The sequence below is a fragment of the Spermophilus citellus genome, assembly GCF_964194105.1.
Source record: "Spermophilus citellus genome assembly, chromosome: 15".
Taxonomy (NCBI): Eukaryota; Metazoa; Chordata; class Mammalia; order Rodentia; family Sciuridae; genus Spermophilus; species Spermophilus citellus.
In genome coordinates, this window is record NC_138195.1 from 47,347,393 (window position 1) to 47,368,422 (window position 21,030).

Sequence of the window (21,030 nt, forward strand, 5' to 3'; positions counted from 1 at the left end):
GGCACACACCTGTAATCCTAGCAACCTGGGAGGCTGAGGCAAGAGATCACAAGATCAAGTCCAGCCTGGGCAATTTAACAAGACCCTATATCACTCTTTTTATTTTTTATTTTATATTATTTTTTTAGTTTCTAGTTTTAGGTGGGCACAGTATCTTTATTTTTTATTTTTATGTGGTGCCAAGGACCAAACCCAGTGCTTCATGCATGCTAGGCGAGTGCTCTACCACTAAGCCACAACCCCTGCCCTATATCATTCATTTTAAACAATAAAAAGGGCTGGGGATGTAGCTCAGTGGTAAAGTGCTCCTGGGTTCAATCTCTACTACCACCCCCACCCCCCAAAAAGAAGAAGAAATACTAAGTAGTGTCCCCTTATCTGAGGAGGATACCTTCCAACACCCCCTGTATATGCATGAAACTGTGGAGGATATTAAATCCTACATAAAAGCATAAAAGCACTGTGATACTGTGACAAGTCAGTCAGTCTGATAACCAAGAAGGCCACTAAATGACTAACAGGTAGGGAGTTATACAGCATGGAGAAGCTGGACAAAGAAGTGATTCACATCCCAGGTGGGATGGAGCAGGATGGCAAGAGATTTCATCATACTACTCAGACAGCATGCAATTTAAAATTTATTAGTTGTTAATTTTTCTAGAATTTTCCATGTAATATTTTTGGACCATGGTTGACCACAAGTAACTGAAACTGTGGAAAGCCAAACCAAGGATGAGGGGAGACTAGTGTAATAGCTAAAGTCACACTGAACCTAATACACGACCAGACACTATGCCAGGAATTCTGCATATATTTTCTTATGTAGTCCTCATGGTAATGCCAAAACACAATGATCCTGACAATGAAGATGTTGATGATTAAGATAATGTGACTTAAAATAATAACAACAAATATTTAGTCAGCTCACTTCTATGTCAGACACATCTTGCAATTTATCCTCATATGATGATGCCCATTTAAAAAATTATTTTTAGTTGTAGGACACAATACCTTTATTTTATTTATTTATTTTTACGTGGTGCTGAAGATCAAACCTAGTGCCTCACCCTTGCTAGGCAAGTGCTCTACCACTGAGCTACAACCCCAGTCTATGATGTCCATTTTATAGAAGGAGAAACCAAAGCACATGTTCTGCTTCTCCCCAGGATCCTCCTGGTCACCTACTGATGTGAGCTCTGACTTCTTCACACTCAGCCTTTGGGATTACTCTATTGTTAGGAAATGACCAGAATCCGAAAGTCCTCAGATCCAAGTAAGTTGCATGGGTCAATTCCTTCCACAGGAAGGCAGAGCTCCAGGAAGTAGAGAAAATGCTGCTCTGAGCTAGGAGGTCTAGGAGCCTCCCTACTTTAATTCTCTCTGACTACTGGAATCTGCCAGGCCACCTCTTTTATAGTCTTCCCTGCTCCTCTTAGTAGACTGCGACTTCTCCCACCTCTGGTTACCCCTCAGCTTCCCACTGTGCTTCTCATGATTCTCACATCACATAGTACAACGGTTATCTTTTTCTTTTCTTTTTTTTTTTTTTTTTTTTTTTTGAGAGAGAGAGAGGAGAGAAGAGAGAATTTTTTAATATTTATTTTTCAGTTTTTGGTGGATACAACATCTTTATTTTATTTTTATGTGGTGCTGAGGATCAAACCCAGCGCCCTGCACATGCCAGGCGAGCGCATTACTGCTTGAGCCACATCCCCAGCCCACAACGGTTTTGGTCACAAGTTCTTCAAAGGAGTAGGGATCTTTCTAAATAGTACTTCCTAGAGTTCTTTCCATAAACAGGGACTCAATAAGGACTTATTAATAACAACAGTATCAGTAATAACTATCACTCACTAAGCATTTATCACATGTTAGGCAAAGGCCAGGATTATCACATTTCATCCTCACAGAAACTCTGTGAAGTGGGCCATCTGATTAGCTCTATTACACTACAAATGAGGAAACTGAGGCTTAACAAGATAAAATAACCTACTCAAGGTAACACAGACAGGAAATGGATGCAGGTAATATGGACCTAGTCTGGAATGACAGAATAAGAAAAAGTGAGAATATCAAGTAAAGACTTGAGGTTCTGGGGGACTGAGTTCAGTGCAACCTGATTCCCCAAGCCAAGCAATTCCTATATTTCTTGGTAGGGGTTTCTCTACACCCAAAAATATCACATGGAAAATTCCAGACATAAGCCATTAATAAGTTTCCCCTAAACAGCAGAACGCCTCTGTAAAGCCTCCTATGACCCTCACAACCACCCCAGCAGGTAGGTGCTATAACTGCCTCCCATCATAGATTGCTGTGATGAAACTGAGGCCCAGAAAAGTTAATAACTTATCTAAGGTTCCACAGCAGAAAAGGGATAGAACCCTGGCCTGTTGGTTTAAGATAATGTAAGGATTATAGTCTGAAGGAGTTCATATTTGTTGTTTCACCAACCACCTCCAGCTTTGTCCTCCACTTTCTCTCTAGTGATAGCTCTGCTTTATGAAAGGAGGTGGGAACAGGCAGAGATTAGTTCCTGCTGCCCAGCTAATCCATCCCAGCTGCCCAAAGATCTAGGTCATGCCTTCCTTCCTATCCTCAGGTTCTACATGTCCACTGACCAGGATGTATCTAGGAGAACCCCAGGTAACACCCAATACCCTAATGCTTGGTATCCCTTGGTCCCAGGTAAAGGGATATGACTAGGGAGTCCTATAAGCAAGGGCACTCAAGGAAGCAACAATAGCTATGCTTGATGGCTTGGGGAAGCTTGCTTTTTCCCAATCTGGCCAGATGTTGGAGCAACCTCACCTTCCTCCCAGTCCCAGACTTGAGACAGAGGTACCAAGCTAGGCAGTCCCTAACTTACAGATGCACTGGCCCTGTCTCTAACCATTCACCTTACCACCTCTGATGCACAAATCTTGGGCTTGGCTGCCCAGACAGGAATGAGAGACCAGCATCTTGCAATGTAGAGGTGGCAGCTGAGGAAAAGGCCCAGAAGATTAATGTTTATCTCTTCCCTTAAGTCTCTTACTAGCTAATGGTTATAGTACTACAACAGTAATAGCACTAAAAATAAGGAAGGGTGCTTTGGCTTTACCAGGGCAGTGACTCAGATTAGAGATAGCAGACACAACTTGGGCTCAGGCTCTCAACTCCCCGAAGGAGCTTCCCAGGGTGCAGAGGGTCACTATCAGCCTCTTAATTCAAATCCTTACTTCAAGGTCTTCTCTTAACCCCAGGGCTGTGCCTTGGTCCTTACACTGATTCTAAGCCATGGAGTACAGCAATTAACACATTGGCTTTGGAGTCAGACAGCCCTGGATTGAGTCCAGCACTGCCACATTCAGCAAGTCATTAAATGCATCTGAGCCTCACTCATTCCTTCAAAATTTATTTATTGAGGCCTACCATGTGACAATCACTGTTCTAGATGCAGGGAAAGAGTTGGGAGCAAACTAAACAAAAATCCCTGCTCTCATAGAGTTTACATTTTAGTGGAGCTGGGGAAGGAGAGGGACAGACAATAAGAAACTCAAAAGCTTGTTAGAGGTAACAGCAAGTGCCACACAGAAAAGTAAAACAAGGAAGGGAGAAAGTTTAAACAGGGTGGTCAGGAAGCCTCAGCCAGGAGGTGACTCTTGATTAGGAGATGTCATAGGACATATGGTCATCCTTCCCAAGTTCAAGGGCATACTGGTCAGGCCTGTATCTTGGGAAGGAGGTCCTACTTCTAAAATGGAGACAGTAATATCTGAGGTTTAAATGAGGCAATATGAATAGAGTACTTAACATAGTGTCTGGTACATAGTAAGAGCCTCTCTCCCAGGGCCTAGTTATAAAGAGGACAAGATCTCCTCAGCCAAGCATATGGCCATTTGCATGTGGTCCCACCTCTGCTACTGCCAGAGAAGAGAGAAATACCCACCTTCCCCTCTGCCTGGGCAAATGCAGGATCTAAAATATGCCACTTGAGTCCTCTGACCTATTTGGGGGGCTTCCTGTGAGACCTTCCATCATCATCTGGGCATGGAGCCTGCCCATATCTATAGCCTAAAGGTGAAGGTGAGCAACAGGAACTCCTCAGAGAGAGGAACACCTCATGAAGCACCTGGCCAGTGGATCCCTCTATTTCCTCAGCCTCACTGGCAGTGGTGCCCTGCATCTTGAAGCACTCTGCTTAGAACCACATGGTTTCTGACTACCACATTCTCCCAGTGTTCTTATACCATACACAGCCTGGCTATCACCCCAGCTTCTCTCTTTCCCTCATATGTCCTGTCCTGTAGTCACTTTCAGGGGTGGTCCATGGCTGAGAGAAAGCAGAATGCTCCTCCCCACAGGTACAAGTAATGATTTGTAGAAAGCATCCTTCCCAAGTCCAAGGGCATACTGGCTAAACAGAGCATTCCCAAAAGGGGAGAGACCACTAACAGACACTAACAGAAACAGGGCAGCACAGGGATGTGGTCCACAGTGATGGGAATAGGCCCTGGCTGAGTATCCCAAGGTGATGATACATCAACCGATGTTCCTGCCACAAAGGCAGCCTCCTCCCTTGAGACATTCCACCTTCCAGTGACCATTAGGGAGCAGCTAGGATCTTCCCAGGCTGACCCTCCTCCCACCCACCTTTCTACCAGGCTCTACCCTGTCCCCTCCCACAGCCCAGCCCCCTCTTCCTGTTTGACAACAGCCACTTCCCGCTTTGCACAGGGCCACTTCCTGCCTGCCTGTATGCTACTGCCATGGAGACCCACCCTTGCCGGCCTTCAGCCCAGCTCCAACCACAGCCCTCTGCAAGGTTCCCCCCACGAGATCAGAGGTGGTAACAGGAGCAGAAAGCAGAAGCAGCTTATCAGGCACCTATTCTGGTCCTCCAAGCCCTGCTTGGGCCCTTCCCAATAGCCCACCCACAGCCCACCCACAGCAGGGGAAAACCAGGATCCCTGGAAACCCTACCTCTCCCACTTTCTGCCCAAGTGCTTCAAGACTTGGTCTAAGATGCTGTAATTTCATAGGAAGGACAATAAGGAGTGACCTGATGCACCAAAGGAGGCAAAAAAGAGGAAGCAGTTAGTGAGGTGACAGCATGTAGCAAAGGGGAGCACAGAGCCTTAAAACGGTTTCACCACTTGGGCACCAAGAGAGAAACCTACTCCAAATGTGCTTCCCTTCCCCCTCTCCAGGATGGGGGGCAGGGAGGGCTGGCTACCAATTCTCCATGGCCCTGCCAGGGACCGGCCCACTGATTCAGTGACATTTCTCTAAGAGCACAAATGCAAGTACTGGCTTCAACTAAGAATTCTGCTGCCACCTAAACGTACAACCCTCTGTAAGTAGAAAAGGACATATGGTCACACTCTGGCTACGAGGACTCTCCCTGAGTTCCAATCTCAAACCACCCTTCACTTTACAAAGGGTATTTCACAGATGAGTGCCTATGACTCCAACACAGATTGTAAGAAACTTTCAGCAGCCCTTTCAATTTCAGACACTGGATGGCGGGAGGTGGCCTCATCTTGATGCCCTCCCGTGTGTCCCACCACCTCTTAGTCAAATAAAAGAAGCCCCATCTGGCTGTGTTGGGCATCACTTTGAGGAGCAAAAACAGGGCAGCACAGGGATTTGGTGTCATAATCCACCTTCCCCAGCTGTTTATAAACAGCTCTGGGCCTTGGGCACTGACCAGTGGGAATCACAAGCCACAATCCCACTGACCTCCCCCTGACACTGCAACACCACATCCCTTCCTCTTTGATTCTCACTCAAAAGGTGCAAAGAGGGGGCTGGGGATGTGGCTCAAGCGGTAGCACGCTCGCCTGGCATGCGTGCGGCCCGGGTTCGATCCTCAGCACCACATACCAACAAAGATGTTGTGTCCGCTGAGAACTAAAAAATAAATATTAAAAATTCTCTCTCTCTCTCTCTCTCTCCCCTCTCTCACTCTCTCTTAAAAAAAAAAAAAAAAAGGTGCAAAGAGTCTTCAAATAAAAGCAAAACCTACCAGTCATATATGAGCAGAGATCATGGTTTCTTAATTCCTTTACTCCCAAACACTGGGGAATAGACAGGTGCTACGAATCCAGGTCAGGGAATGAAACGTGCCCATGTGAACGCCAAGGCTCTGCACCTCCTGCCTTCAGCCCTAACTTCAAGAGTTTCAACCAGGCAATGCAAAGACCTGAGCCCCACCATGGCCTTGGATCTCAAGACAAGGGAAGCTCTAAGAAGGAAAAGGCAAGAGGCGTCAAGACGTGCCCCACAGTTCAAGTGCCAAACCAGCTCTGACGAAGAAAATCCCCATGGGGTCACTAGCAAGCCCCAAGAAAGCAAGGCTCTGCCTATGGACACTGGCCACTTTCAAGGGCCAGAACAGGGTCAGTGCTGAGTTCTCTGTTCCCCCCGGCATGGCTCCTGGTGCCTGCAGCCTTTGCCCACTGTTTTGGTGACATTTCCTTCATGGTAACCAGCCCCAAGTAAAACATCCCAGGAAGCAGCCCCTAAAAATAGCTCCTCCCAGGGCAGCAGCAAGCAGTGGGGGAGGGGAAAGAGAGGGAGGAGAAAAGAGGGGAGCAGATGGAAAGCTGCTGCTGCTGATGATGAGAGGGCCCAGGAAGCAGAGATGGTGTTGGGGGGGAGTGGTTGGAAATGTCCCCACCACAGAGTCTAAAAATGTGGGTACAGATGAGAGCAGGGCTTCAGCCAGCAATAATGAGGGATTTGCTCCACTGGGCTTAGAGCTCTGGGCCTAGATGGAAAGGAGTGTGGTAACACCAGGGTTCACTACAGGAACAAAGTACCCAGAACCTGTATTTGAAAGGGAACAGCTCCGGGGGCAGTGAAGGCCAAGCTGTTTGAGGCTGCTGGGGTCTGGGCACCAGCAAAATCATGGGTATACGTACAACTCAAAAACAAAACCTAACATAAACCCCAAACAAGTCTTTTATGCCTTGGTTTCCCCAATGGTCCAGGACAGAGCTGTCTGGCCATGAGTAGGTGACAAAGGGCCTCTGCAGAGAGGCACTCAAGAGGTGCGAAGTGTCCATCTCTTCCTGTCACCACCCTTTTGGCACCCATGGGATCAGGCCCTAGTCAGCCTGCCAAAGCTGTTCAGAAAGCAGCAAGCACAGAGATGGTGGCAAGAGCTGGTCCCAACCCCCCCCCCCCACCTTCCCTGTCTCCAGCCTCAGCAGAGAATGGGGTCAGCCACTCACCTCTAGGGTTTCAGCACGGCTTCTGACAAGGGTATGATGACAAGGGACGAAAGCAAACAACAGGAAGAAAAGCAAGAGCCTTGCCTATGGGATAGGGCCTGCTTTCCAACCTCCATCTCCACCCCGATACAAAACCCCAAGTCCCACTGAGGAGGTGGGTAGGAGGGCAGGGTGACAGGCTGTATGACTAAATCATGACTGTACAATGAAACTGGCCCAGCAGAAGGCTTGGCACAGAGAAGGGACCTCTAGCTTGCACTCTCATCCATGGCAGGTACGAGGGAACTCAGAGAAGTTCACTTATATGAAGGATGCTATTTCTCTGTTAACAGAAACCAGCCTATTTTATCCTCAATAAGAAAACATGGTTTTGCACACAATCTCTCAATGCTTCCTCGAGTCCTGGTATTCCAGTATAGCACAAAGCCTCCTCCTCCTTCTTCCCCTCCTTCCATTGCCACATCACCCTCCCTCCTCTTCCCCTCATTTCACCCAGATCCTTAACAGGAAAGTATCACTTGGAGATACCACAGGGGACACAAATGTCATGGGGGCTACTCAGGCCAACACCAAGGGGGTGGGGACTTCCAGCTGGCACCATCCAAGGGGATCCCATTTCAGTCCCCAGGGCCAGCTGGACCCAGAAAGGGACAGCCTTTACCCTTCTGGTGGCCAACATGCCACAACACCAATCACTCAACCTGCTACAGCCTCAGATGCAGACTGACATCCCAATCTGGGGGCCCAGAATGAGGCCCCTAATCACAGATCAGCCCATGTGCACAGTTGGCCACATACTGGAAGAGACACCACCTGGAGAAGGCTAGCCCCAGGTGCGGCTGGTGAATCCTAGGAGTGTATCAGGAGCAACTATCACTGCTGCTGCTGATTTTGGATGGCATTTTTTAAAGAGTGGCTCATGAACTACCTAGATGAAATTTGTTGGAGCCTGTGTTAAAAATGCAGTTTCTGGGACCTCACCCCAGACCTCCTGAAGCCGAAGCTCTATGGACAAAACCTAGGAAGCAGCATTTTAAATCAATACTCAAGGTGACCATTAGACACACTAACATTGACAGTCAGTGCTCAGAGATGGTCCCAGTAGTAGTCCTATAAGTCCATTAACAAGAAGAAAAGAGGAGCCATAAGCTACACTGACTTCCTACATCTCTCCTGTCCCAAGCACAGGTATTTATCCTCATCTGTCCTCTCCTCCAGCAGCAGACTGGTTCTCTGGATCAGAAAGGGGGAACCCAGGCCAGCACCAGGGAACAAGGGCTCCAGCAACTTGACTTTGAGTTTCCCAGGACTCAAAGCCAAAAGGTAACCATGATTAGTTAGGCTTCTTGATTCATTCATTTAACATGTATACTGAGTGTGTATCAGTCACTTTGCTAGTGCTCATCTACACAAAAATTACAAAACAGATAAGGTCCCTTGCCTCACCTCCTCAGGTCCTCACAAAGAGGAGAGCTTTTCTTACAAAGTAGCTTCAATAGAAATTTCTTCACATAGGGTTTACAGATTAAATAAATAAATAAATATAGCAAGTGCGGTAACAGATTTCATAACACTGTTTCTGGTAGCATCTCTCATTAAGGCCAAGGGCATTACTCCCAGTACCCATCTTAGTAAAAGCAACTGGAATCCAGATAAATGGTCCAATACAGAAGTTTTTTTATGATGCTAATTGTTCCAAGGATAAATCCTAAGGCATGCAAAAGAAAAAAAAAAAAAGACCATTTGCCCTTCAACTGTAGAAATATGGGAAAAATGCTTTGGATACAAGTGAAGAGAACAGGATATAAAATGTTATGCTCCATGAGGTGAAAATCTGTATGCATATGAATAAAGATAAGAAGGGAATATGAAGATTTAAAAATAAAAAAGACATAAGGGCTCAGGCTCCTTCGTGGGGAGGGTGCTCTTAAATCTTAAAATAACGATTTATCATTGCCATCACCTGGCCCACTAGCTCCTGCATCCAAGCCTATTTAAATGCCTCCTTCGGCCTAGCAGAGCCAAGCTAGGAACCACGGGCTCTGGTAAGAGCCCCATCTCCACACCTATTGCTGGTTTAAAGCAAATGGAATGACATTATGTGACTATCAGTGACTAGATAGAGAGGCCCACAAACAAAAAGGTGCTCAAAGAACATCCACGTGAATTCCCTACCTGGCAACCCAGCCACCAATGTGGGTACTGGAGGCTACAATGACAAGGAATGACAACCCACAAGAAGGCTTCCCATCCATATCTGACCCCCAGAAAACTAAGTGATTTCTCCCCAGGCCTCCTGGGCCACCTCACCATGCGTGCCAAGGAGAAGCAGCTTTATGCCCTCTTTCTCTCCTTTCAGTTTGCAGCACAGAAAATCACAAATAAGACAGCAATCCAGCAAGGAGTCCCAGCAAACAGAGTAAGCCCCTTCAGACCTTCACAGGCTACCCTGGTGGGCCCATGACATTCCCAGACACAGAAATCTAACACCTATGGAGCCCTAGACAGACAGACAATGATGAGTGAAACCCAGTCCCAGACCTTTATAAAATATACAGTGTAAACTGAGAGGCTGAAGGAAAGCCACAGCCTTCACTTCCTAACCCCATCAGCAGCAGCCTAGTGAGGACCTTGGCCCAACTTGCTCCAGGGGTTCATATCGCCCATACCAGCCTCGCATGCCCCTTGCTGCCTCCACATCCAAGACAACATCCTCCCATTCTCCCACCCCAGACACTACGGGCATGCACGTTCCTAACTCTTCTTGATGGCATTTGAGTCTATCAGTCAGGAACAAAATTCTGTCCCAAAGTTAACCTGGTATACAAGAGAGTCCCAGTCGTGGCATAACCATCTCAAAAGAGGGGGAGTTGCTGTCTGAAGCATACGATTTCACACAAGAATCCTCTTCTCAAGTTGAAAAAAAGAAATCAGAAATTAAACCTCATCTGGTTTGGGCAGGGAAAGAAAGATACCAGTTGGGAAGGACAGAAAAAAGTGGAAAGGAGGTAAGAAAGGAAAGGGATGCTATCACACAGGGAAGTTCAGGTGGGTAGGGAAGGAGTAGAAGATGAAAGCTCAAAGCAGCTGGCTCCATAAAGTCACCACAATCACTATCTTATGTCCCAGATTTTCAGCTTCCAGTTGTCTCTCCCTCCTCACCCTTGGGTGAGGGGATACTGTTGAGATAAAGAAACCAAAGCACTGCATCACTGACTGAAGACTCCAGATATAATCCCCATTTCTGATACCTGGGCTATGTGTGGGCATATCTTCAACCTGGTATCCCTGCCTGCACCTTCCATTCTTAGCCAAAGGATATCTGCCAGAGAGCCCAGCCCCCGTATCTCCCCTACCTTAGGGGAGGAGGGCATCTGACCACCCACATATCTCTATAGCAACCACTGCCTTGGACTCAAGGTGCCCAGAGAGAAGGAAAATAAACAAGTCAAGTTTACAGTCAATGCACTCAGTGAGAGATAGAGGCAGGGATGGGATAGCAAAACAAGCCCTGCTGGTAGAGACAGGAGAGACTCTCCAGCCAGGGGGCAAACACAGTCCTGCTAAACAGGTCCCAGGACAACTGCCAACATGACAGAAGCCCCTGTCATCTCTGTGGAATTTTATAGCTTCTCTGAGTGTTTGGGACATCTATTACATCTCTAGCTCCAGAGATGCTGGCATCATTATTGGCCAAAGCTCACATCTTCCCCAGGGCATCTGTACTGGTTCCTAATATATTTCCAGCATCCTATTGCCCAGCCCTAATTCCTTTCTCTGAGTCTCATAACCTTTATCCCTGGGCTGCATTCTACAGCCCTCAGAGACCTGACCTCTCTGTACTAACCAGACTTATTTGCAGAATGCTTCACACATTGCTGGGTCTACACATATCAGATGAGGTAAGTTTGGCAAACACCCAATAAGAGGTTCACAGAGCATACGTTAGAGGTGTTAAAGATGGGCCCTGACCCTTCCAGCCTCAGGTACTAGGGAGGATCTCAGGATCCAAGGTCTGGGCTTTCATGTTCCCCACATCCCAAGGCAAGGCAGCTCCTGCCCAGTCTGGGCCACTGGGATTTCCAGACCATGAGGCATCATCACTCTCCATCCAGGACAGACTACATCTGCTACTGCACTACCAACTTTGTAATTTGATCAAAAAAAGCAATCAAGTTCATCTGGCAGGATTTGTTCCCGAGAAGCCCTCGCCAGTAGCAGCCTCCCCTGATGTTTACAGATTTTCTTCCCTTGGGAGTCTGTTCTGCCGCCTGGTGGGTAGGGGAGGCTGGATTTGTCAGTGCTGCTCATTTACTGCATCCATCCAAAGTCACCATGGGGGCACAGGGACTAGGACAGGCCTGCAGTGGCCATCACTACTCTAAACAGTGCTCCAAATTAAGAGCTCTCTGTTCCATGCCACCCACCACCCCAGATCCTCCAACTCCCTAGGATCAAACTCCTTTAAGCCTTTAGGGATCACTCCAGTTACCCATGTCTCTTACATCTTCTTCATTCTTTTCTCCCTAAGCATTTTCATACCTCACACAACTCCTTGTTTAGCTTCAAAGTCCACCAGAAATTTCAAGTCATTTTTAAGTGCTAAAACATACTCCCCAATTCCTAGGGCACCTGCAGAAGTCAAAGGCCCTGGAAGGATCCCCAGGGAGAAACCAAGATGGAGAACACTCACCTCGGGCTGACAACTTCTTGGTGTTGATGATTTTTGCTGCATACTCCTGCGTGGAGGTTTTCTTCACACACCTGCGGACCACAGAGAAAGCACCCCTGGAGGGAGAAGGGGGAAAGAACTGGGACACCGAGCAGGGCAGAGTGACACAGACACACTTTAAATCTGAGGACAGTGATGCTCTCACCAGCAGACCTTTAGACACACACACACACACACACACACACACACCCCAGTGCAGTGACCACCACCAGCCAACATGAGGCAGAAGGATGAAGCCACAGCATGACACTGAACAGATGTGGGTGGAGTACCACCTGGTTCCCACCCCCTCATCTAGTCCCTGGGCAAAGCAACAGCCCCAACCTCAGGCTGTACATCAGGAGCTGGTGGGCGATGCTTCAAACACACACCTGCTGCATCTCACTGATAGCCCTGCAGTCCTGGCCAAGAGAACCAGAAAAGAAAAAGAGAACCTGCCCTTCTCTCTGCAGTAATAGTTGAGGGTAGAGGAAGGAGAGGTTAAAAGGAAAGTATGATTCCGAGAGAAATCTCCATCGACCAAGGGGGAAAGTGAAGCTCAACCCTTCCCTCCCATACCGGCTTCATCCCACCGCAACCCGGCTCAATTGGACAGCCTTTGGGGAAGAGGGCACAGTTCTGAGTCTGACATCAATAGCTCCCCTTCCCCATGATATTTTCCTCTACGTTCCCCGCCAAATGGGAGCTCGCATTCCCGGGCTCTGGAAACATCTAGGGGGGCGAGTAGGGCGGGGGCTGCAGTAGCCGGGCTTCGCGTCGCGGGTGGTGGTGGTGGGGGTTAGGGCTGCAGCAGCGGCCAGCTCAGTGCCGAGGGGAGGGGGATGCTGCGGCTGCAGCGCGCGGCTCCCGGGACCACTGCAGGGATGGGGGGAAGGGCTGGGGGTACTGCAGCACTGCCCAGCTGCGGGGCTGGGATCCTGGAAGCAGCATTAGCGGGGGGGCGGGGCCGGGCACCAAACATCCCCCCACACCCGGGCACCGCAGCGGGGTTGGAGCTGCAGGGCTAAGGGAGGGTCTAGAGTGCCCGGCGTGTGGGACCTAAAGGTAGGGTGCAGAGTGAATCTCTGAGCAGGGTGGAGACAGGACTGTAGGCAGGCGGGGTCCAGAGGGGGGGGCGCCTGAAGGGTGCAGGAGGGGCGGGGCTGGAGAGCGCCCAGGAGCGGTCCGGGGGCTGCAGTCCCCGCGGCAGCGCGGGTTGCAGCAGCCCGGGCAGCTGCTGCAGGGCGCGGAAGGTGCTGAGGGGCAAGGAGCCGAGGGTTGGGGGCCCTGGAGTCAGCACGCGGGAAAGGCTGGGGGTGGGGCGGATCGAGGGGGCGCTGCAGCGGCCGGTGCAGGGCCGGGGGGCGGGGCGAGGAGCCGCATAGCGCCCGGGCGACTGGGGTAGGGTGGGGGGCCAAGGCGGACAGCGGGCGGCAGGCGGGCCATACTTGCCAAGCTCCTCGAAGAGCTGGTAGTCGTCGGTGAAGCGAGTGCAGGTGGCGGTGGTGGCCATGCTGGCTGGCGGGCGGGCGGGCGGACGCGGCGGTGCAGCCCGCGCCGACGTCGGTGCACAGTCACCGCCGCCCGGCCGAGGGAGCAAGAGGAGGAGACGGGGCTGAGCCCGGCAGCACCGCGAGACTTTACCGGGGAGAGCGAGGGAGGGAGGGACACCCCCGCGCCCGCCCGCCCGCCCCGCCCCCAGCCCCGCCGGCCCCCCGCCCGGCCCCCGGACCGCCCCCGGGGAGGAGCCTCCCGTCACCGGCCCCGCCCGAACCGGGAGCGGCCGGGGCTGGGCCAGGAGCGTCAGAGAAATGTTTGTGGGGGGGTCCCAGCTCCGGACCACCAGCGCTGGCCGACAGAGCTGAAAGGTTCGCGGTCTGTGAGCTAGTCCCGGACCTTGCAAGGGCTCTGAAATATTCGTGCGAGGATGGGTTAGAAGTGGTGTATGGGTCCGGACCATTGAGCTTTCTGGGAGAGTCTCCACACGTGGGTCCCAAACCCCCAGCCCGGCTCTCACCAAGTGGAGAGACGGCCAAGGTCAAGAAGACTGTATCAAACTGCACACTCTGGAGACATCCACAATCTGCACAGAAGAAGCTGCCGGCAGTCTTCCCTCAGGGAGCTGACAGTCTAGCCTTGTGCAAGTATCATTGCCATCATTGGGGGTGGGGGACCCTTCAGGAGTGGTTTCATCAGGGAGATCAGGCCAGAGGCAAAGGATGCAAGTGACACTCTCACTCAGGCCAGCAATGAAAGGGAAGAAAGGGGAATGATTTGCACCCGCTTTGTGTCTTTGGTGGCTAAAAGATCAAATAGAAGGAAGGACAAAACATTCCATTTTGTTGTAAGCCATCCTGTACTTTTATTTTATGGCACTTACATATTTTGTAATGATATGTTTTTCTGGTATGAGAGCTAAAACATTATAGAATGAACTCTGGCATCTGACTATCTATCTTGGATTTCTGGGTAACTCAGTAGCCAGCTATATGACCTTGGGCAAGTCACTTCACCTTTCTGTGCCTCAGTTACCTTGAGAACTGGTAATAAAATAGTATCTTCACAGAGTTGTGAGCATTTAATGGGCTAAATCACATAAAGCACTTATAATAGTACCTGGTATCTAGTTAAAGCTGCTTGCTGTTATTTGTTTAATATTTGCCTTCTCACTAAATTGTAGGCTTCAGTTGGGCAGGGCCTCTGTCTTTTTGTTCACCCTGCATATTCAGTCCCAGACCCTCAGTAAATATTTGTGTAATGGTAAAGGGAGTTACCACCCCTTCCTCAGTCCCCAACATCACAGATTGGTAGCACAGAGGCACATAACTGTCTCCATGGAGGAGAAACAGGCTGGGCAGGTTCCTGATCTGCTAAGGCAGCTGTACCCCAAGTCAGAGGCCAGCCCCAACTGGGCAGGATGGAGTTCAGCCAACTGCTGCAGCTTAGACTTGATTACAGCAGGAAGCCCACAGGGGAGTCCTGTGTCTATTGTCAGCAAACAGGGGAGACAAATGAGAGGTGTCCCAGCCTCCCAAGCAGCCTGGGGGAGGGGTGGGTGGAGCAAAGCTCTCAAGGAGTACTTCCCTCCTTTCCTTACCCAGCAGCCCAAGGAGTTGCTCTGAGAACAAGACTGCCCAGTTGGGATGATTAGGGAATAGAAGGGAATGGAGTCCAAGAGTAAAAGCATTAATTTATTGCCTGGAAGGAGGGCATAAAGGACCAAGGAAAGGGTAGAGGTGAAGAGCATTATGCCCCACCCATCCCCAGGGCAACAGGAAGTAAAGTGGTGGGGGTAAGGCCACTTCCTACCTCAAAGCACCAGGGTGAGAGCCAGGTCCCAAGTCCCAGCGTGGGCAGGGCAATGAGAATGTGAATATGGAGATGCCAGTAAGCCTTGAGTTTCTGTCATCCACCTTCATGGTAAAAGTAACTGCTAAGCCTGTGTTCCAGAAATGGAGTCTGCATATCAGTTGATCATCAATGTGCCCTTCCCGGTACTCAAGGCGACTTGGTTCCTGACTTCCAGACGCTGACACTTGAAACTTTATATTCATTCATGTAAGGTGGAGAGAGGTCAGAATGAGTACAGACTAGGGCTGTCAAGGAGTCCCCTAAGAGTATCCCAGGGGGAAGTGTAAAAAGAGGACTATAACTAGCCAATCTCCTGTGCCTGCCAGGAGAGGTATATCATCTCCAATGAGGGTGAGGGCTCTACACTGGCTATTTCAGGGTAACCATAAAAAGAACTTTACATCAAGTCCCTGGGTAAAAGAAAAAGTGATAAGAACAATATTGGGGTGAAAACTTGGGAATAACTCACATTACTGTAACTAGCTGCCTTTCAACAAATATTCATCGACTATCTACCATGTCCTTGGTGCTGCCCTTTACTTTTGGAAAAAAAACAAATAAAGTGGAAATTTAGAATTTACAAAATTAGAAGGAAATCAACCCATTCTCTTTTTCCTTTCTATCTCTACCTCACTTCCCCCTCCCTCCCTCACTACTTTCTCAACAGCACACACTGACGTGTCCATGTGGCACTTTGGAGCCTACAGACTCCTCTGTGTGTGCACACACACACCCTTCTTGATCTCTATTGCTGTAACACCCACAGAACCTCCAGCTACCCCACAGCACTTAGAGGGAAGATACATACAAATAATAACAAGCTCACCAGATCCCTGTGTATCAGTGTCTATGGCAACCTCATGGGGTCCTCAAGCTGTGCTCTTCTGGTTGCAGCCAGTCCCCTGGGCAGCACCAGCAATCAAGCTGTGGCAAGCGCTCCAGGAACAGGGAATACTACAGAAAATTGATGCCCTGAATATCACCAGAGATACCCCACTGGTGAGACCCTGGGACCCTTCCTCATTCTGACCTTTGAAGCACCCCAAAATTATGCCATTTTTTTCTGAATGAGAGCCTTCCCTCTCTAAGTTTAGAATGCAATTTTAGAGTATGAAGGTACTTACTCTTCAGATCTAATAAAAATGGAGCAGTTTGGGGCTGGAGATGTGGCTCAAGCGGTAACGCGCTCGCCTGGCATGCGCGGGGGCGCTGGGTTCGATCCTCAGCACCGCATAAAATAAAATAAAGATGTTGTGTCCACTGAAAGCTGAAAAATAAATATTTAAAAAATTCTCTCTCTCTCTCTCTCTCTCCCTCCTCCTCCTCCTCCTCCTCCTCCTCCTCCTCCTCCTCCAAAAAATGGAGCAGTTCAAAGTGTGGTATTTAAAGCTAGGGGGAATAATGCCATTAGAAAACAGTTACCCACTTGTTGGGAGATTTTGTAAAATCAGTTTGAAGGGAATTCAGTCTTGAGTCCACGAGGGGTTTTCAATCCACATTGCATAGAATCCCAGGGCATATGTGGCTATGCTCCAGTTGCTGCCCAGCATATCTACTGGGGTTTCATATAATATTTGGTTGAAGATGAAAATCATTGGCTAAAAAGAATTTTGAAATCCACTGAACTAGTGGCTTCTGAGAACCTCTCCAACTCTAAGATTCTATGACTAGTTTTGGAGAATTAGAGGTGATAAAATCATGACCTCTCTCCATGAAACTCTGAAATATTAGTGATAAGGCATTTGAAACTAGAGATGTGATCATGGGGATAGGAAAGAGTGAGAAAGACAAAAACATTTAAATACGCAATCTCCAAAGAGGGAGTGAGGGATACCCCTGTCTTATCTGGAAGATGCATTGAAAATGGACTTCTTTAAATCACAACCATACACAGAAAACTTGATAGCCTCCATCCCTAGTGAGAACCACTCCCAAACAAGTCACTGTCCATTGTGGGAGTATTTCCCCATCCTTTTCCTAAGAGGGGAAAAAGTACTAAGAACCACAGATTAAATCAATGACCGGCATGTCTTAGAGGAGGAGCTGAAGTATTTGAGGTGAGGAATGCAGCTCCTGAAGACTTGGACAAAGGGAACTGAGATTTTGGAGTGAGAGGCTGAGGCTATGTGGGGTGTGAGTTGAAGCATTGGATGTGAGGAAGTGAGGTGTGTGGAAGTGAGTCTGATAAAGAGTTGAGCTCAGAAATTCAGTTGAATTGTAAGAACATATAATGTGAGAAACGAGGGTATTTTGAGTGAGGGTATCTCAGTGGTAGAGTGCTTGCCTATCATTCTTGAGGTGAAACCCGTTTTCCAGCCAAGAGGGCTGGTTCCAAAGGGCAATCTGAAGGTCATTCCCACCCCACAAGTCCAAGTCAGAACTCCCTCTGCCTCTATTCCGTCATTCCCTTATAGATAGGCCTCCTCCACTACCTCTTTTTTAAGTACTGGGAATTGAATCAGGGATTCTGTACCATTGAGCTATATCTGCAATCCTTTTTATCTTGAGACTGTAACTTGTTTAATTGGTGGGGCTGGTCTTGAACTTACAATCTTCCTGCCTCAGCCTACCTAGTCTCTGGGATAACAGGCGTGCGTCACTGCAGCTCGCTTAATCTTTCCCCTTATAACCTCAACACCTGCCATAAAGCCTGGCATAGAGTAGGCACTCAATAAATATTTGTAGAATGAATGAAGTATTGGGGCCATTAGGATGAGATATTTGGAGTGAAGACGTGGAACATCAGGCGGAGGGGTGGGGAGAGGTGATAGAGCTGTCATAGAGGCAAAAGGGAAGGGTTGAGTTCTGGGAACTGGCTGCCAGCACCAGTCAGGCAGGAAGAATGGCATGTGGGGCCCCCTGGTGGGCAGACTTGAGGTGCTTTGGGAACTTTGAGGGACAGGAATGGGAACCAGCGTGAATGACAAAGGGAGGTGTGGTGAAGATGACAATAACCATCAGGATAGCTAACACACTGGGAGAGCTTGCTACTTGTACAACCTGTGCACTAAGCCCTCTGCATCAACTATTCCTTTCAACCCTTGCCACCATTCTGTGAGTAAAGGAGCTATCGGCCTCATTTTACAGAGGGGAAAACTGAAGCTGAGAAAGGTGAAATAACTTATCTCACGGCAAATAGCTACTAGGAAGTGGAACTGATATAATATCGTTGGAAGGAAGTGAACAAAAAGAGATATTGGGGGTAGTAATGGTGTTGGGGAAAATTCAGATGTAGTCATACCACCGATGGAATCCAGACAGGATTTTTTTTTTGGTATGGGGATTAAACCCAGGGGTGTTTAACCATTGAGCCTCATCTCCAGCCCTTTAAAAAAATATATTTTATTAGGGGCTGGGGATGTGGCTTAAGCGGTAGCGCACTCGCCTGGCATGCGCGGGGGGCTGGGTTTGATCCTCAGCACCACATAAAATAAAATAAAGATGTTGTGTCCACCGAAAACTAAAAAATAAATATTAAAAAAATCTCTCTGGGCTAGGGATGTGGCTCAAGCGGTAGCGCGCTGGCCTGGCATGCGTGCGGCCAGGTTCGATCCTCAGCACCACATACAAACAAAGATGTTGTGTCCGCCAAAAACTATGAAAAAATAAATATTAAAAAAAATTCTAAAAAAAACCTCTCTCTCTCTCAAAAAAAAAAAAATATATATATTTTAGAGACAGGGTCTCTCTAGGACTGGCTTTGAACTCAAAACCCTCCTGCCTCCCCCCCCCCTCCGCGACTGCCCCACTCCCCCCACTTCAGCCACTGGGATTACAGGCAAGGCACCAGGCTCCAGATTGGAATCTTAAATGCAATGTGGATTTAGCCCCAGTGAAGGCATGTATCCAGTCACATACTGGGGGTGGGGCATTCATTCATCCATTCATCCATTCATTTTATGAATACTTCCTCTTTTCCAGTTACCAGAAATCAGAAGAAAAAATCCAGCAAATTTTCTGCCCTTATGAAGCTTATATTCTTATAGGAAGGCAATGAACCTAGAAAAAGATCTCTCTTTTTTTTTTTTTTTTTTTTTTGAGAGGGGATTTTGTTAGGTTGCCCAGGCTGGACTTGAACTCCTGGGCTCAGGCAATTCTCCCTTATCAGGGTCCCTAGTAGCTGGGACTACAGGCGCATGCTTACCACACTCTGCTAAAAGAGGTTATTTGTTTTCTTTCTTTCCTTCCTTCCGTCTTTTTCTTCTTTTTATTTATTTATGTATTTATTTGGGGGGTAATGGGGATTGAGCCCACTGAGTATGTAGCTTTACCTCTGATCTACATACCCAGCCCTTTTGATTTTTATTTTGAGACAGGCTCTCACTAAATTGCCCAGACTGGCCTCAAACTTAATCCTCCTGCCTCAGCCTTTTGAGTCATTGGGATTACAGGTGTATGTCACTCACTGTGCCTGGCTGAAAGAGGTGATTTTAGACTGGTGTAAGTTCTGCTACAGAGAAAATAAAATCAAATAAGGAATGATGAGGAGGCAGAGCATAGAGAATTCCTTTAGCTGAGGTATTCAGGAATGGCTCCCCTTAGAAACTGACATTTTTAGGTAGGCCTACATGATGATATAAAGGTACTCTTTGAAGAGCCTAACAAGAACATTTATGGTGGAAGGAGTAGTGACAAAAGGCTGAGATAAAAAAATGTTTGCAGTATATTTGAGGGGTGGAAAGAAGGCTGGTGTGGGAGGAACAGAGTGGGGGGGGGGCGGAAGCAGTGGGAGAGAAGGGCTTACAGACTGTAACAAATCCCACTGTTCTGGTACAATCACCCTTGTATTCCTTCTGTGGTTCCAAATTCTATAGCTCACAGGGAGTCCCACAAGGACAGGCCACAGCTGTGTTCACAAATGCATGAGACCTGAAACCCTAGTGCAATGCGAGAAGATTCCTTCATCAAGGACAGACATAAATCTAGGCCAGGAGCCAGAAATGACACAGTTCCTTGGCTACCACAAAGGAGGGTGGTAGAGATGGCACAAGATGACCTCTCAGTGCTCCAGGGGGCTTGAAGGTGGTATGCTAAGGGTTTTTGCAAAAACAGCCAATGTCTCCTCAGTCCATTTAGATAACTTTCTTCCTGCCTTGGCCAAGCTTTAGTCCTAACCTCTATAAAGGATACAAAGATGGGCCAGAAATAGGCCCTGCTTTAAAGGAACTTTCATCAATGGGGGCCAGAAGATAAGCATGATAATAAACAATACAAGAGAAGATTAGACAACCCCTAGATCTTTGTATCTAGATACCTGAATTCACAACCCTCATTGCTTATCCTCTAGTTCTTTGTTCAAGTGTTGCTTCTCTTTTTTTTTTTTTTAAGAGAGAGAGAGAGAGGAGAGAGAGAGAGAGAGAATTTTTAATATTTATTTTTTAGTTCTCGGCGGACACAACATCTTTGTTTATATGTGGTGCTGAGGATCGAACCCAGGCCGCGCGCATATTAGATGGGCGTGCTACCGCTTGAGCCACATCCCCAGCCCTATATGGGACTTTTAAAAGGGGAGTAATTGAATCAGTTGGAACAATCAGAAAAATCTTAATGGAGGAAATGAAAGAAGGATGTTGGCAGTTGGACGTGGAGTTGAGCAGGTAGCACTAGTGGAAAAAAAAAGTGTGAATCAGGCCCTGAAATACTGAGGGTTTGGGAGACTTGTGATCAGGTGAACTGAAGGGGAGGGGAGGCAGAGGGGAGAAATAGGTTGTAAATCTGGATATCAGCCAATGGTGTCTGGCTGTGGATGGG

General features: G+C 48.2%; 1 protein-coding gene across 24 annotated transcripts in view; it reads right to left on the minus strand.

The window, feature by feature from the left end:
- Positions 1 to 13,623, minus strand: part of CAMK2G (calcium/calmodulin dependent protein kinase II gamma) — a 59,183-nt gene extending 45,560 nt beyond the window's left edge. For 5 of the 24 annotated variants that reach the window (XM_081266941.1, XM_081266929.1, XM_081266928.1 and 2 more), the window contains exons 1-2: positions 13,377 to 13,619; positions 11,911 to 12,005 (exon numbers count right to left, since the gene is read on the minus strand). In XM_081266941.1, the coding sequence (XP_081123067.1) occupies positions 11,911 to 12,005; positions 13,377 to 13,441 (160 nt within the window). In that variant the 5' untranslated portion in view covers positions 13,442 to 13,619. Of the gene's footprint in view, positions 1 to 11,910; positions 12,006 to 12,273; positions 12,351 to 13,376 lie in introns of all 24 variants that reach the window. The other 19 variants (XM_081266931.1, XM_081266939.1, XM_081266937.1 and 16 more) reach the window with 7 other exon arrangements.
- Positions 13,624 to 21,030: the final 7,407 nt, after the last annotated feature.